This window comes from Felis catus, chromosome B1 (genome assembly GCF_018350175.1).
Source record: "Felis catus isolate Fca126 chromosome B1, F.catus_Fca126_mat1.0, whole genome shotgun sequence".
NCBI classification, from domain to species: domain Eukaryota; kingdom Metazoa; phylum Chordata; class Mammalia; order Carnivora; family Felidae; genus Felis; species Felis catus.
This window is the reverse complement of record NC_058371.1, coordinates 126,750,621-126,767,463: the sequence shown is the minus strand read 5'-3', so window position 1 is coordinate 126,767,463 and position 16,843 is coordinate 126,750,621. Positions and strand designations below refer to the sequence as shown.

General features: G+C 34.0%; 1 protein-coding gene across 6 annotated transcripts in view; it reads left to right on the top strand.

Moving 5' to 3' along the window:
* The window catches only part of SMARCAD1 (SWI/SNF-related, matrix-associated actin-dependent regulator of chromatin, subfamily a, containing DEAD/H box 1), a 78,856-nt gene that overhangs the window by 47,866 nt on the left and 14,147 nt on the right, over positions 1-16,843 (top strand). For all 6 annotated transcript variants that reach the window (XM_019829235.2, XM_019829237.2, XM_006930958.4 and 3 more), the window contains 6 exons: positions 5,735-5,934; positions 11,606-11,696; positions 14,090-14,189; positions 14,888-14,947; positions 15,049-15,124; positions 16,595-16,730. In XM_019829235.2, the coding sequence (XP_019684794.1) occupies positions 5,735-5,934; positions 11,606-11,696; positions 14,090-14,189; positions 14,888-14,947; positions 15,049-15,124; positions 16,595-16,730 (663 nt within the window). The remainder of the gene's footprint in view (positions 1-5,734; positions 5,935-11,605; positions 11,697-14,089; positions 14,190-14,887; positions 14,948-15,048; positions 15,125-16,594; positions 16,731-16,843) is intronic.

Sequence of the window (16,843 nt, the reverse complement as noted above, 5' to 3'; positions counted from 1 at the left end):
AGAAGGTCAGGTTAGCCAAAATTCTACCAAAGATGCCCACCACTTAAGGCTTTGTTGAGTATCTTATTTGTGCACCCATTTGTATATTTCATATTATGTAAATAGGACCATATTTTCTATGCTCATCAATAACTGTAGATTTACTAGTAGATCCTGCATTTACAGAGTCTCTGCATTTCTTAAAGCCTTTTGTGGTGAGGTATTTTGGTGAAGTATTTTATAGGATTATTAACATGCCTTTTGTCTTCAGGAAACAGTAATTTAACAGTAGAGTGTTCTTATACATTTCCTTAAGTGCCAGCTCATCTCTCTCTCTCTCTTTCTTTCTCTTCATCTCTCCATCTCTCACTTTCTCTTCATCTCTCCATCTCTCTCTCTGTCTCTCTCTGTCTCTCTGTCTCACACACACACACACACACACACACCATTAATAAAGATATTATGGAATTACATATTGAGATTTATTTAAGTTAATATAATTTTGAAGATCATTTTTTAGTATCTACATTATGACTTTGTAAATGCCTTTCTTAGCCATGTAGTATATTACATGATTACTTTTTTTTCCTTGCTTAGCATTTTGTTTTCTCTAGGTAATAGTGGTCTTGGTTTTACTTTGTCCAGTTTTCTCTATATTTATTACTTCAAACTTTCCCAGCTGTCTAAATTTCCCCTCAGTTTTAGACACTTCAGGTATTCCATTTGTATTTCATCTTCCTATAAAAAAGTCTCATCTGGAATCTTAAGACCTGCTCTGGTTTAGACTGGTTGGATTATAGGCCCACTATTCAGCTGTGACCTTGGTATGTTATTTCCCTGACATCCAGAGGAATCCTTGTTGTCTCTTGTGTGTTGGATCTCTTCTTCCTGAATTTCATGCATGCCTCTTTATTCTCTTGGTTTTGTGAGTACATACTAGGAGGTAACAGGTGGGGGAATAATATAGTGGTGCTAGATTGCCTGATTTTGAGTCCCAGTTGTGACATTTCTAATATTTATCTGATCTATAGCAAGTGCTTATTCTACATTTCTTCATTTGTAAGTTGGGTGTAATTATGGTACTGACCTTTGGGAAGTCTAAGGGTTAAATAAATGCCCATTCAACTGAATTCTGGTTCTTAGAAAATGTTAGCTGTAGAGATCCACAATATTTTGCTCTGGAAGTGTTGTATATATTTCTAGTGAAATGCTAAGAAACTGTTGTTTTCTGCTTATCCTCCATATCAGTTATAGCCATATCAAATGCAACGTTTTTGGATCAAGAACAGTTTTTCTTTCTGTACTTTAAGCTGCCTCGAGGCTTTTAAACAGATTTATGGCTGGTTACAGTACCCACAATATATTAAGATGACATTTTTTTCAGCCTCCCTTTGTGGTAATTTGACAAAGGTCTGTCCAATGGGATGTAAGCAGAAGTATATTATGACTTTTGGAAAGTGCCCTTATAGGATCCCTTCTTCCTGTTGACTGAGATGTCAGTATGATAGTAGGAACCCCACGTATTGAGGATATGAGCAACAAAGTAGAAAAATCCTTGATTTGGGAACCATCATATCGGATCTGAAGTGTTTCCACAGGTCTTCGTTTACATGAGAGAGAAATAAACTTGTTGTATTTAAACGCTTAGTGTTTTGGATTTACTGTTACTCATAACTGAACCAAATCCTGACAGTTTCATCTTTCAGTGAAACCTTTTCCTTGAAAATCTGATGTTTTACATTCATGGACATGTTTTACATTACTGGATAGATTTAAATTCTAAACTGGCAACAATAATTTGGACCATCTCCAATGTTGGTTGGCTTAAATGGGAGGAGAGGTAGGGACAGTAGGAAGTCCCAAGGGAGGTAAATTTTGAAATTTTGACTTCAAAAATAACCAAAATGTCAAGCCCATTTAAAAATCTCAGTAACCAATCAAACTGATGCAGCTTCAAGTAAGAGTTACCTTTTGCACTCTCCTCGATTTCCTCTACAAGAATTTCAAACATAAAAAAATTAGAATAAGGTAGCAAAGCCCCATGTCCTCAGCAGCAGCTTCAGTTCCTGGCTGATATCTGATCTTGTTTCATCTATATCCTCATCCACTTTCTTCCGTCTCATATTATTTTGAAGCAAATCTCAGAATTCATTTTATCCATAAAAATCTAAATATATATCTCAAAAAAGATATTTTCCCTAAACAAAACTAACTACATTGTCACATCTAATAAAAATCATCAATAATTCCTTAATGTTAGGAAATATCCAAAAAGAAAATGTCTGCATTCAGTGTTCAAATTTTGTTTCTCATAAATGGTGTAAGTTTTTTTGTTAAGTAATTTTGAATTAGAATTCATTAAATAAGATCTACCTGCTGAGATTGTTTGATACCAGTCTTTTTTTTTTTTTTTTTTTTTAATATTTATTTTTGGGAAAGCACAAGCAGAGAGAAGGGGACCAAGGGTCCAAAGTGGGCTCTGTGCTGACTGACTGAGCCACTCAGGACCCCATTGATATCAGTCTTTTAATTCTCTTTTAATCTGTAGGTCCCCCACCCATCTATCTTTCTTTCTTTTCCTATAATATCTTTGGTGAAGGAACTGGATCATTTTTTCTACAGTTTCCCAGTCTGGATTTTTCTCCTTCTGCTTCCCTGGTATAGTTTAACCAGGTACAGTGTATATCTGGCTGTTTCTTTTTTGTAATGTTAGTTTATTTCTTCTCTAGATTCTGACGTAATTGAATTGATCTTCTTTGGGCCAATGTAGTTCTTTCTTATTTCTGGCCTTATTACTCTGGAAGAATTTTCTAGGTCCTAGATTATATTAGTCTCTATGAGAAAAGTGCCCATGGAGTTTTGTACTTTCCCTCATAATACCAGTTATTACACTTAAAATTATTGGTTGCATATCTTTCCCAATGACTATAAACCACATGAAGATAGGGACTGTGTCTACATGCCAGGTACCTTCACCAGCTAAGCTAATATTTGCCAAAAAATTAGAGAGCAGTAAATGGTAGTTGTTTACAAAAAAGTGTTTTGTTTTTTTTTAACTTTTAAAAGGTCTTTTTTTTTTTTTTTTTTTTTTAATTTGGGAGGTACTAATTGTAGTGAAAAGAAAACAGTATGGACTTTGGAATCTTATCGTACTGTGTGACCTTGGAAATTGTACCTTGGTTTATTCATCCAGAATTGGTGGATTGATCTGGAGTTATTGTGAAGATTTAATGAGTTAGTGAATAAAAGACATCTAGTAGTTTCTAGACCATACAAGGCACACAATATATGTTCTTTATTTCCTGGTTATTCTTGTTCTCTCACAGACATACACATCATAAACATATACACTCACACACACCCACAAAAGACATGAGATTGGTTTTAGGCCTATAGTTTTGGGGTTCCTTTAAAAATATATTTAATTGGGGCACCTGGGTGGCTCAATCAGGTGAGTGACAGACACTTGGCTAAGATCATGATCTGACAGTGGCAGGATCGGCTTGCATCAGGCTCCACGCTGAGCTTAGAGCCTGCTTTGGGATTCTCCCTCTCCCTCTTTCTCTGCCCCCTCCCTCTTGGTGTGCACATGCTTTCTCTCTCTCTCCAAATAAATAAACTTTAAAAAATAAAAATCTATTCCTTTTTTGTTGTTTTGTTTTTTTGAGAGAGAGAGTACATATACTCACACAAGCAGTGGGGAGGGCCAGAGTGAGAATCTCAGCAGGCTCCATGTTGGGGCTCAATGCTGGGGCTCCATCCCACCAACGTAAGAGCATGACCTGAGCTAAACCAAGAGTCCGTGGCCCAACCTACTGAACCACCCTGGTGCCCCAATAAAATATATTTTAATTAAAAGTTCTTTTTTTTTTTTTAATGTTTTTAATGTTTTATTTATTTTTGAGAGAGACAGAGTGTGAGTGGGGGAGGGGCAGAGAGAGAGGGAGACACAGAATCTGAAGCAGGCTCCAGGCTCCAGGCTGTTCGCACAGAGCCGGACGTGGGGCCCGAACTCACCAAACGCACCCAACCATAAGATCATGACCTGAGCCGAAATTAGATGCTTAACCCACTGAGCCACCCAGGTGCCCCTTAATTAGAAATTCTAATAGAACCTCCTTAAAATCTTCATGGCACTTATTCTAATATACCCTGCTGTTTATGTGTAAATCCTTTCCTTGGAAAACACAAAATGGGAGATCATATTGTGATTATTAATATTGTCCATGTGAAAATGTAAAGTAGTATGCAGATAACTTTGTATTTCACAGTGCCATTTTGTGAAGTGCTAACTTGTGTTTTTTAATCCTGCAGTACAATAATAACATGGCTTTAGAATAGATTGGAAATTTTCTTTCCAACTTTTTCTATGTTAGATGTGAAAAGTGCATATTATAAACACATTTTAGGGGCGCCTGGGTGGCGCAGTCGGTTGAGCGTCCGACTTCAGCCAGGTCACGATCTCGCGGTCCGTGAGTTCGAGCCCCGCGTCAGGCTCTGGGCTGATGGCTCGGAGCCTGGAGCCTGTTTCCGATTCTGTGTCTCCCTCTCTCTCTGCCCCTCCCCCGTTCATGCTCTCTCTCTGTCCCAAAAATAAATAAACGTTGAAAAAAAAAATTAAACACATTTTAGTTAAATTATCATAGTATATCTTGTATTTCTATTATTTTAGCTTTTCTGTGAACTTAAATATACTGTGATCACAGGGATTATTTAGAGTTGTTCATGTGATTCTTACTGTAAATAGGAATATGCTGAGTAAATAAGATGACATGAATCAAAATCATGTGTAGTTTTAACACGTAGTTTTACTCTAGTTTCCTTTATTCATTTCTGGATTGTGGGACATTTCTTTTTGTCCAGCCAGGTTGTTAGCTTTGTAGACAGCTGTGGGCTTTCTGTTATTCTTCACTAAAAATATTTTTTTTATAACGTTCTTCAGGATATTCTTTTCAACTATCTATATAGAAAAATTCTAATTCTTTTACAGCTTTTACATGATGAAGTATTCAGTGTCTTCTTTAGAAAAAAATGCAAATACATTTTTGAAAGAAATTCTTTGAGCTTTCACAGAAAGCCATTTATAAAAGCATATACGTATTGAAATTGACTTTTTAAAAAAGTTTTACCAAATTACTGATTGGTCATGGTGAACTTTTGAATTGTGCGATATTTTTCCAAGCAATAGTCTCAGTTTAGGAACAAAATTTAAGTGACAAATAATAGTTGGAGTTTTGAAAGCTCGAGGGGTGGTACTTTGATGATAGATAGGGAAAAGTATATTTTAGGAAGATTAATCATGTAGTAATATGTCATAGGCAGGGAAAGTGATGAAAATGGGGCAAGATATCAGGTATGCAATTATACAATACTATTACTTTTGGTAATGAAGGCAAATCTGAGATTTTGAAAACAAAATTTGATAGGAGATGTTAATCATCACTTTAGAGTTTCTCCTATAAGAGAACAGCCACTAGGTTCAAAGTAATAACTAGCTTGAGATTGTGCATTTTGGGGGAGAAAGATATGTTTTATTTCAGCATGGTGAGTTGGAGGTGACAGGATTTATCAAAGAGAAACATGGAAATTCAAATATAGACATGAAGAAAGAAACAGGTTCTCTTAGCACTTGATTAAGGTCATTAGTAAAATATTCAATGAACAAATTGTCTTTTCCTCATAAAGAAAGAAATTGATACTGGATTTTTATTTACTAGATCTGAACTGTTAAATTATTTTTCTTTTTATGCCATAGTTCACAAAGATGTCCAAAACTAATGGCTTATCAGAAGATTTGATATGGCATTGTAAAACACTGATCCAAGAAAGGGATGTAGTTATAAGGCTTATGAACAAATGTGAAGACATTTCAAATAAGTTGACAAAACAAGTTACCATGCTCACTGGAAATGGAGGTGGATGGAACATAGAACAACCCTCCATTCTAAACCAGAGGTAATATTTGTTATACATACCTATTTCTTATTTTATCTCAGCTGTATGAAAATTCAGAACTTATTTCTGTATTGTGCCTAGGGAACTTACATGTGGAAGTTTTATGAAAACTAATGTTAGAAGGGAAGCCCAGAGTTTCCTTTAATGACACATAAGTGATGCAAGAATTATTTTTTATTGATACCCCTTTCCCCCTACCCTGCCAAGGGTATTTTACTCCATTATATCTTTACAGATTAGAGGGAGGAATTGTTATGGTCTTATATAACCTAGGTTTTCCTTGTCTGATGACAGATGATTTCATATATAATCACAAAAACTGGAAAGGTGGTTTTAGCTACTACCCCTTTACACAGTTTGGTGCTTCAGAAAATCAGCTGCTTAATTGTATCAATGATAAAATTTGTCTTAGCTCAGTTTCTTTTTAATCATAAATAAAATGAAATTATTAACATATACTGTATCTGATTTAATATTTTAAATGCTTTCAAAAGCCCAGAGTTTTAAATCTCTTTCTGGAGTAGAAACATATCAATAATGAAAAGGACACTTATTAAATAGATTATATAAGGAAAGATTATAAAAACTATATTTCCCAAAACTGCTAGTGTCAGTAAAATGCCTTTTCAGAATTCTTACAAAAAAGCAGATACTAAATTATTTTCAGTAAAAAAATTGTACAACAACCAGTACATATTAAAATGGCATTTTATAATTGTGATACCCCCAGTTTGCATGGTGTTGGGATATTGGGATGGAAAGATTATTTTGAACTTCCTTTAAAAGTTTATTTTTAAGTGGTTTGGGGACTCAGAACTATTCAGGATACTTCCTTTTAAAGAAATGTATAAAATTGTTTACTGTGATAATATTTATAGTGGCAAAAACACGGAAACAATCCAAGTTCCTAAAATCAGAGAATAGAATGAATTATGGTATGAATAGTTAGAGTGGATTATGGTATATCCATAGTATTCAGTAATATGTAACGTTAAAAATGAGTTACATTTGTTCAGAATATTTCTGATAGGTATTTAATAAGATTAGCACTAGGTACTAAAATTAATTACCTTGGTGATTTTATTTACTTCTTCTAGTCTTTTTCTAGTCAATGATCAAAGCATATTTGCTGATCATTGGTTAATTAAAAGTCAAGATATGGTTACTGGCCTTTAATAGTAAGCTACAATCTTTTCTGTGCCCTTCTAGGGTGCTATGGGATGGTGTAGGGAAACGTGATGCACTTCCCACAAAGAAGCTCTTTTCTCTGTTGCATAGAAAGAACTATGGCCATGTCAGCAAATTCATCTCCTAAAAGTGTAGTTGGAGCTGCTCCTTCTTGTTCTACAGCATTGGATATGGGGAGTTCTTCACTCTACAAGACTTACCCAGTTGAGTCTACTTTATCATAATTTGGATTTTAAAAAATCAAGTGCTTTATTGCATCACTTGAAAAATTTCTCTCTTAAACCCACATCCACAAAGTCCTGTTACTTGTAAATAGTATGATCAGGTAATACACTGTCCTTCCTTTATGCTGAGGAATTTTCTGATGAAATATTTAATAGATGAGAAAAATTGCTCTTTTTAAAAATTGCTCATTGGCTCTAGCCCGAAATAGAACTTCTAATACCTGTGTAGATAGTTTCTTGAGAGTTCATGTAAATGCACTTTTAGGGGGTGAAATTTGTTGTCTTGGTTTTTATTTTTAGCCAAGGTAAGAGTTGCACAGGCAGTTTTACTTGGTATACTGGCCAGGCATCATTGCTGCTGAGCACAGAGACAATTAAAGTAGTTTTCTTGCCTTGGGAAAGGAGTTATTAGCATTGGAGGAAAATGTCAAACCATCCTGATGACTAAGCTACCCTGCTTTTCTTAACAGAACCAATTCTTTGTAGCAAAGTTTACGTTGAAGCAAAATTATGTTAACCATTTATTATTACAAATTTATATTAATTGTAACAGAAAAAAGTTGTCTTTTAGAGATAAAGGACATATAGACATACCAAAATCCTTATTAAAAATAAAGTCTTTGCAGAGGGAAATAAAATTTCTTGCGTGTATCTCAAAGCTCAAAACTATTACGTTCATAATTTTTATTTTAAAATGTCAAAACTAAAGATACCGAAAGTTAAAATATAATACAGTGAGGGAAAAGAGAAAAAAAACCTCAGTATTTTTCCCTTTTTATTCCTACTGTTAATGTAGCCATCTCTCAAACTTTAGCAGTTGATCTAAAATATATTAGCTTTAAATTGTTTTATCCGAAAAGATTTCTCAGATGTTCAATATAAAATGTATTTAATTATATGTGTCCTGTCTTTTCTGGGCTAACTCTACCAGGTTACTCTGATTTTGTTTGTCCTCAATTTGATAGGATGGTTTCCTATCATGTTCTAAACAGTTGCTGTGAAGCCATTTGACAGTGATGTGGATGCAGATCAGTACTGCAGATGTGACTTGAGTAACTCCAAGTGCTATGATGTAAATATTTTAGCCGTTTGGATACTGTTAATGCAAACTAATATTGTGGTATTGTCATCAGCTGTGTCACACTTAGGGCATATAAAGCTTTTGGTCAGCTAGTATCCCTAATCTTATTTCATATCAACTGCTTGCAACAAGTCTCTCTAGACTATTTCTGCATTTTGAACTCACATTTAGCATATTATTTCCATTTCAAGCTTATCTCACCTTTCAAAACTTTGATACCAGTTTCTCCCAACAGGAGATTTAAACCCAATTAAATTTTCACTCTGAAAATAAATCCTGACTCTGGAAGGATTTTTTTTTTTCCTCCTAACAAAACAAGTAACTTCAAAATAACATGCTGCCTCATTTTCTTTCATGGTCTCAGAAAATCTTAAAATATTTTTTTTTTCTTTAGTGAGAGGTACCAAAAGATATTTATGGTCTGCTGATGAGAAGAGAGCACTTAAACTAATTCAGAAGGCGTGGGCAGATTATATTTTTATCTATAAACTGGTGGGGGGGGTGGTTATATGCAGTCATGAAAATTCTTAGAAAACGATAGAATGTCAAAATAAATAGAAGGTGTGATTGTACAGCATCTAAATATTAGATCCTGCTAGAGAAAGAATATAGCTGCCCTATTTTAAAAATTAGCCATAATAAATTGGATTTAAAGCATCTTTGTCAAAATCACATTTTCATTGATCTTTTTGCCTTCTGAAGAAAGTATCTGTTGATGGGCAGCATTGTTGGGATACTAAGCAATAAAAAGTTATTGGAAGCTTAGATAAATCCAGTAGAGGAGCGTATACACAAAAATACGTATGTGTGTGTACACATACACAAGCACACACATTGTATTTTTAAAACAAATATTTCAGTATAACAAAGCTATTTAGTATCTTGATAAGAAACAGCCAGCAGAGCTGTTTTGTGATATGGATGAAGCCATTTTTATTTGATTGAAAAACTCTATATAGTAGATGCTTCTCAAAACTCCTTCATCACTTTTTAAAGTTTTATGTATAGTGAAGAGTATTTTAACAGCTACACTAGTTTCTCAATATTTCTTGGCTATTTGTGATAGATCGATGTTGGTATAGCATGCTTGGCGCTTTGATGCATTTATAAATGATGTACTTTGCCTACCTTATGAAGTTTCATCATTTTCATAAAGTATGAACCTTACATGTGTGGGATGACTAAGGCATCAAGAGCAGCTCAAAAATAATAAAGAACTCAGTTTTGACCATAGAGCGGGTGGGTCAGGAGGAAAGAACTTTTTCATGTTCTGCTGTTGAAGGGCTGAGCTCTGGATCAGACCTAGATTGGATACCGTCTCTGCCACTGCAGTACAGTGCATTTGGATAGCTATATGACCTTGGGCAAGTTACTTCTCTTCTCCGAGTCCCAGAGATCAGCTCATCTCCAAAATGGGGATAATAATATTACTGCTTTATCATTAGATTATATGAAGTAATCATGCATGTCATGCCCGTAGCATTGTGTCTGGAATAGAGTAAATATTCCAGTATGAGCATTTACTTTCACCATTGTAGAAAATTCATTTGGATCTGGAAATTAAAATATCTATGGTAATATGTTTTATTTATTATTACTTTTGTAGTGGCAGTTTAAATTACATGTCCAGGAAAACAAAGACTTTTTTTTAAATGAACTGTAAAGATTTCAGCAATATTGCTGAATTTTTCCCCACCAATGCTTTTATTTTTTTTTAATGAGAAATGTTTTATAGATTGCATGCCCCACAGTTGAAACAGATTTTTTTTAATTTTTTTTAATGTTTATTTTTGAGAGAGAGACCAGTGGGAGAGGGGAGGGGCAGAGAGAGAAAGAGACACAGAATCGGAAGCTGTCAGCTTCAGAGCTTTCAGCACAGAGCCCGACATGGGGCTCAAACTCATGAACTGTGAGATCATGACCTGAGCCGAAGTTGGACGCTTAACCGACTGAGCCACCCAGGTGCCCCGAAACATATTTCTAATTTAAGATGTATATCTTTCTATCCCACCTCTTTTACCCCATTCTAATTAAAGTCTATTGATTTTAGAATTTGGCCCTTTAACCATTTTTTTATACCATAGCTGTGTTCAGACTCCTTACCTATGTGCAGATAGGATGTGTGTAATAGGTAATTAAGGGGAGAGGATAAAAGCTGGAGAATGAGAGATATGTCTTTATCCTAGCTTTTCATGTTAATATGTATTGTGTGCTGACCTAGGGAGTATAAGAATAAACTTTTGAGTGAGATGGACTTCCTTAGTTAAAATCTTAGCCATCCATAACACTTTGTAGCTATGCAGCCTCAGGCAGATTACTTAGCATCAGGTTTTTCATCAGTTTCAAATAATGATAAAAGGCAGTCTTAATGGATGTTAAAAGATTAAATGAGGTGGTGCTTGAAAATGCTATTTGTGTATCTGTATGTAATAGGTATTTAGTAATAATTGCTATTGGTTTTTAACTACTTGAACTTTTAGAAAAAAAATAGTGTTTTTATTGGTAATAGCCTTCCAATATTACCTTCCAAACAAGTTATTTCCAAATTACGTGTTTGCAGATTAAATGAGATTTTTGACCCTTGCCTGCTACTTTCTACTTTTTGATGCTCATTGATGTCTCTCAAATTTATATTCATATACAGTTCAAAAACAAATACATATATATGCCTTCCAGATATACATACCACTGACATTAGAGGTGACTGACACTCATTCAGAAAGTGTTTATTCAGTCAACCTGGCAAAGAGGCAAATTAGCTTGTGTTGTCCTAATACTTGAAGTTCCCTAATGTGGTATAATTCAAATCCATACAATACCATTTTCTAGTATATATTAGGTTAGTAATATGTTATCATGGTTAATATTGTGATCATTTATGGAATTAACTTGGTGGCATTACATTATGACTGAACATGGAAATATTTTTTGTAATTCTTAAAGCCAGAAAAAGTAAGTCAATACAAAATAAAAGTTGAGAAAATAGAAGAAAATGCATTGTGTTTGGGGCTCTTTTTTCTTAACTAAGTGTAAATAGCTTGTAAGTTAAAAGGTAAGATTAGACATAGGTATTTCAGTTTTTGTGTGCATTGTAAACTTAAACCTCATGTCATAAAACTAGTAGAGTTTAAAAGTATAGAAGTATAAATCTGTAATATTTTGTAACTCTCTTTACCAGTTTGTCACTCAAGCCCTATCAGAAGGTTGGTTTGAATTGGCTGGCATTGGTACATAAACATGGACTTAATGGCATTTTGGCAGATGAAATGGTAAGTAGTACTCTATTTCTAGGATTCATCATTAAAAGGCCTTCTTGATATCATTTAAAAAGTAAAATTTTCCCTTGACCCCTGTAGTTAACTGTTCTCATGTCAGTATTTTATTACTCCAGTCACCCCTTCTAATTTTCTAGCACTTCTCTTAGCTCTGGCCTCCTCATTGCCCCTCAAAATGAAAATGGGCTTTTACTTTCTTTCTGATTATCAAATTAATATATATGTTTTAAAAATTAGACGTTACGTAAAAATTCCAAAAATAATCAAGATCCCTCATACTCCTGCTGCCTTGAAATAAGTACTATTTTGGTGTATATCTTTTGAGATTATTTTCTTCTGCAGGTGTGTGTTTGTATGTACATACACAATATGCATATGTATAATACTAAGATTTTGTTTTATGTGCTTTTCTATAGCTACTTTGAAAATTTATAGAGACATATAAATAAATTCACACATTTATCAGCAACATCATTTCAGCCATTTTTTGTTAGCTGTCTCTGAGTTTCTGTGTACCCCCCCCCCCCCCCCAATCACATTTGCTTGAAGCTGAGCTTAGGAAGTTCATTACACCCAGTAGTTCAGGTATTGTCACATAGAAACTTGACCTTTAACCTTAATGTCCTTCTTCTGTTAAAAAGTTTATTAAAAATTAGTCCTGTTCAGTGGAGAAAATGCTTATTAAATACATATGTATTACAGTGTATATTACATTTTCAAAATAAAAATTAACAGTGATCCTTATTCTGTAGTTAGCTTCTAGTAATCTTTTGTACTTTAAGACTATTCCCACACATACATTATATTATTATAACAAAGATGCTCTTTATCTGATAGAAAACAATATATATGCAGGATTTCAAATAGTTATAGAATTAGATATAGAATATAGAACATTACAGTTGTGGAGAGCCGGACTTGAGAATCAAATCTGGGTTTGGAACCCAAACCTTTGCTTTTCATGGGCTAATCCTTACCGAATGGCCTAATCTCAGCCAATATTAATGAAACATGAGTAATTTCTGTATCTTAAGATTATATTTGGCATCAAATGAGGTATAATATGTGAAACTGTTTTTGTAACCTGTAAAACACAATATCTATAAATTCGTGTCTTGCCTGGTTTGCTAGGGCTCCCATAATAAAAGACCAAAGAGTGGGTGGCTTAAAAAATAGAAATTTATTTCTCACATCTGTGGAGACTAGAAGTCTAAGATCAAGGTGTTGGCAGATTTGGTTTCTCCTAAGGCCTCTAGCCTTTGTTTGCAGATGGCCACCTTCTTGATGTGTCCTTACATGTCTTTTCCTCTGCTCACACATCCCTGGTGTCTTTTTCTCTGACAATGGGGATTGGGCCCCCATCCCTGTGATCTCACTTAACCTTAATTACCTCCTTAAAGACCCTATTTCCAAATATAGTCATATTGGGCATTAGGGCTTCAACACAGGAATGAGGGCAGTTCAGTTTATCACAGCTGGCAGTGTTTAGCTAAACTTGCTCAGTAGCCTAAAAATAAACCCCACTTCGCTTATATAGAATTTACTTGCAGTAAAATACACAAATGTTCAACTTAGTGACTTTTTACATACGTGTGCACCCATGTGACCACTTCCCAAATCAACATTTCCATTGTCCCAGGAACATGCCCTCATGCTTCTTTTTAGTTATTACCACCACTATTCTGATGTCTATAAACATAGGTTATTTTTTTTTTTAATTTTGAACTCTATATAAATAGCGCCATTCAGTATATATTGTTTATTTCTGGTTCATTTGGTGCATGATAAAGTTACAGAGATTCATCCGTGTTCTTATATGTATCAGTAGTTTGGTTTTTGATTGGTATGTGATAGTCCATAGTATAAATATGTTGCAACTTGTGTATCCATTTTCCTGTTGAAGGTCATTTAGGTCATTTCCTGTGTTTGGCTACTGTCAACATTCTTACCCAAGGTCTTTGTGGATATATGTCCTCATATTTCTTGAATATACTCTTAGAAGTGAAATTGGTGGGTGATAGGATAGGCATATGATCTGATTAGTCATCGGAACATTGTTCTTTATCTAGTATGTATTAAATATTTGTTTTATATAAGTAATTATCAAAACGATATCCTTTATGTGCATTGCAAAGCTCTTCCATATTAATGTGTGTCATATTTTAACTAGCAGGATACATCCTGCTCATTAAACTGAGTTTTAGTGTAATTTGGACATTATGGTCTGTTTTATCAATCATTGAGAACTAAGAATATAGAACTCTCATACGGTTGCATTATGGGGAATCAAAAATAAATAAAACCAGAAGTATTATTTTTCCTTTTGTGTTTTCCAGTATTTTTTGTTTTTAAATTTCATATATTGTCTTTTAAACATTTAATTTTAGGGCCTAGGAAAAACTATTCAAGCCATTGCATTCCTGGCATACCTCTATCAGGAGGGTAATAAAGGTCCTCATTTGATCGTTGTTCCAGCATCAACTATAGGTTTGTAATATTGTGGACAACTACACTTGACTGTATAGGGTTGTGTATAGGGAGAAGAAAATCTGTGATTTCTTAGTTTATAGAGGTGAATATTATGTGGTCACCTTATATTTTTTTCTCCCTTTGTATATGTGTGAGTATGCGTGTTTGATTATACTGGACATCTTTTAAAATAACTGCAATACAAGTCAGTTATTCACCTTTTGAATTATTATGGAATTATTATGGATCAGGGACCATCAACAAGATCATTGACTATTGTAATACTTCTAGAAAATTGTTTTAATGAAAAATTGTTTTGATGAGTAATTTAAGAGAAATAAGTGCTTTTAAATTTATAATTAAACATTTATAGAATCAGAAAGTATACAATTCATCCCCATTGGAGTTACTCTTTCTTAATTGATTGGATGTTGACTAGAGTAAGAGAATATACGTATGAACATAATCCAAAAAAAGTCTTTAAAATGGAAATTAATGATCTATAAATATAATGGTTGGCCATCTGCCTTTCATTTTATGCCTCTTCAAAATTATTTTAATCATCAGGAGTAAAATTCTGCAAGGTCTTTGATTTTTTTTTTTTTATCATTATTTTGCAAAAGAATTTCTGGATAGAATTCATTTCACTACATATAACCTGTTGTAGCACATAACCTGTTGTAGCAGATACAAATAATATCTCTTTTGCTTTATAGATAACTGGTTGAGAGAAGTTAATTTATGGTGCCCCACTTTAAAGGTGCTCTGTTACTATGGTAAGAATGTCATTTTGCTTTAATTAGAAACTTTAAAATCCTTACATACAGTAAAGTACAGTAAATGTAACCAGTATGTGTGTGGTGTTTTTAAATTGTAGGCTCTCAAGAAGAACGTAAACAGATTAGATATAACATCCATAGTAAATACGAAGAATATAATGTAATTGTGACCACGTAAGTATGGAGACAAAGTATATTTGAGCAGGAAAGATTTTGTGTAACCCTCAAATTTTTAAAAATATCTTAGTAGTAATATGAAGGAAAATTTATGCTAAGAACTATGCAACAAAAGTAATGGAATGACTTATGTTGAGAATTCGGGCATTTTTCAGTTTTTTAATAGTATAACAGATGATGGTTAATGGTTATAAAAAGGCTTTGTCCACTTGATTGAAAGTGTAGTTTTATAAGACTTTCTGTTAAACTTAAAGTAAAATTTAAGATTTCCCACCAAATGATTTGTAATATTTCTAACTTATGTCAATTATTAATCATTGATTGTTGGAGAACAAGAAGCCGGAAGTACCGTGAGAATGTCCTGAAGGAAAAGCACGGAGCAGCAAGGAACTGAAATCAGTTCCATTCCTTTCCTTCAGGACATTCTCACGGTGCCTCCAGCTTCTTGTTCTCCAACAATTAATAATTTTGTGTTAATAAATACAGTGAAATCTCACTCTCTAAATGAAAAAAATTGATTTATAGAAGTACGGGTGGAAAATATAACTTTCTACCAAGTTAATCATGACTTGGTGTACTGGCTGTTTTAGCGTAAATGTTTAGCAGAGGGGTGCCTGGGTGGCTGTCAGTTAAGCGTCCGACTTCTGCTCAGGTCATTATCTCACAGCACGTGGGCTCGAGCCCCACATCCGGCTCTGTGCTGACAGCTCAGAGCCTGGAGCCTGCTTTGGATTCTGTGTCTCTGTCTCTCTGCCCCTCCCTCCCTCATGCTCTGTCTCTCTCTCAAAAATAAACATGGAAAAATTATTTAGCAGAGAAGTTACTGCTCTCATATTGCATTTTTAAATATAGTTTATTTCAATCTTCATGTTAACTCTCAGTAGTTACTGTTTTCTCTACTGACTTCTGTAGGAGGCCATGATTAAAAGAATTCATCCAGAATTCATCTTTTCTAAATAAAATGGACTTCATATATAGTCTATATAGTCTGTTTTCATATATAGTCTAGTACTGGTAGCTGCTATTAACTTTTTTCTTGGATGTACTCTACTACTTTAATACAATAGTATTATGTACTTAACAAATGTTTTAATTTCATGTCCTTTCTTTTCCTGTTTGTTCTGAATGTATAACAGTTCATGAGAAAAAGTATATAAAAATTGCAGATTACATATAGATTAAACCCAAATTGGCTTCTTCCTGGGTGTGTAGATGTTGTCTAATTGTAACATTTAAAGTTTCCTTTACCTACATATGGCAGCTTCTATAGTTTGGTTACATATAAGTAATTATTGGATACAAGTGCATCAGTATTTATTTGAACAGCAACTATGTCTAGTGGTATCTCTTAACTACTGGTTATTAAAATTGCATGAATAAAAATTTTATAAAACACTAAATCTCACTGTGGTCCAGGCTTTTAAAGGTATAACCTTAGACTTTTTTTTTTTTTTTTTTTGGTGACAGGTATAATTGCGCAATCAGCAGTTCTGATGATCGTAGTCTGTTTCGAAGGCTGAAACTTAATTATGCTATTTTTGATGAGGGCCATATGCTGAAGAATATGGGCTCTATCCGCTACCAGCACCTTATGACAATTAATGTAAGAGAGGATTTTGTGAATTATTCCAATTATAATTTAATGTATTTAGTATTTGATATCAGGGGTCAACAAACTTGTTTTGTAAAGGTCCAGATAATAAATATTTCATGCCT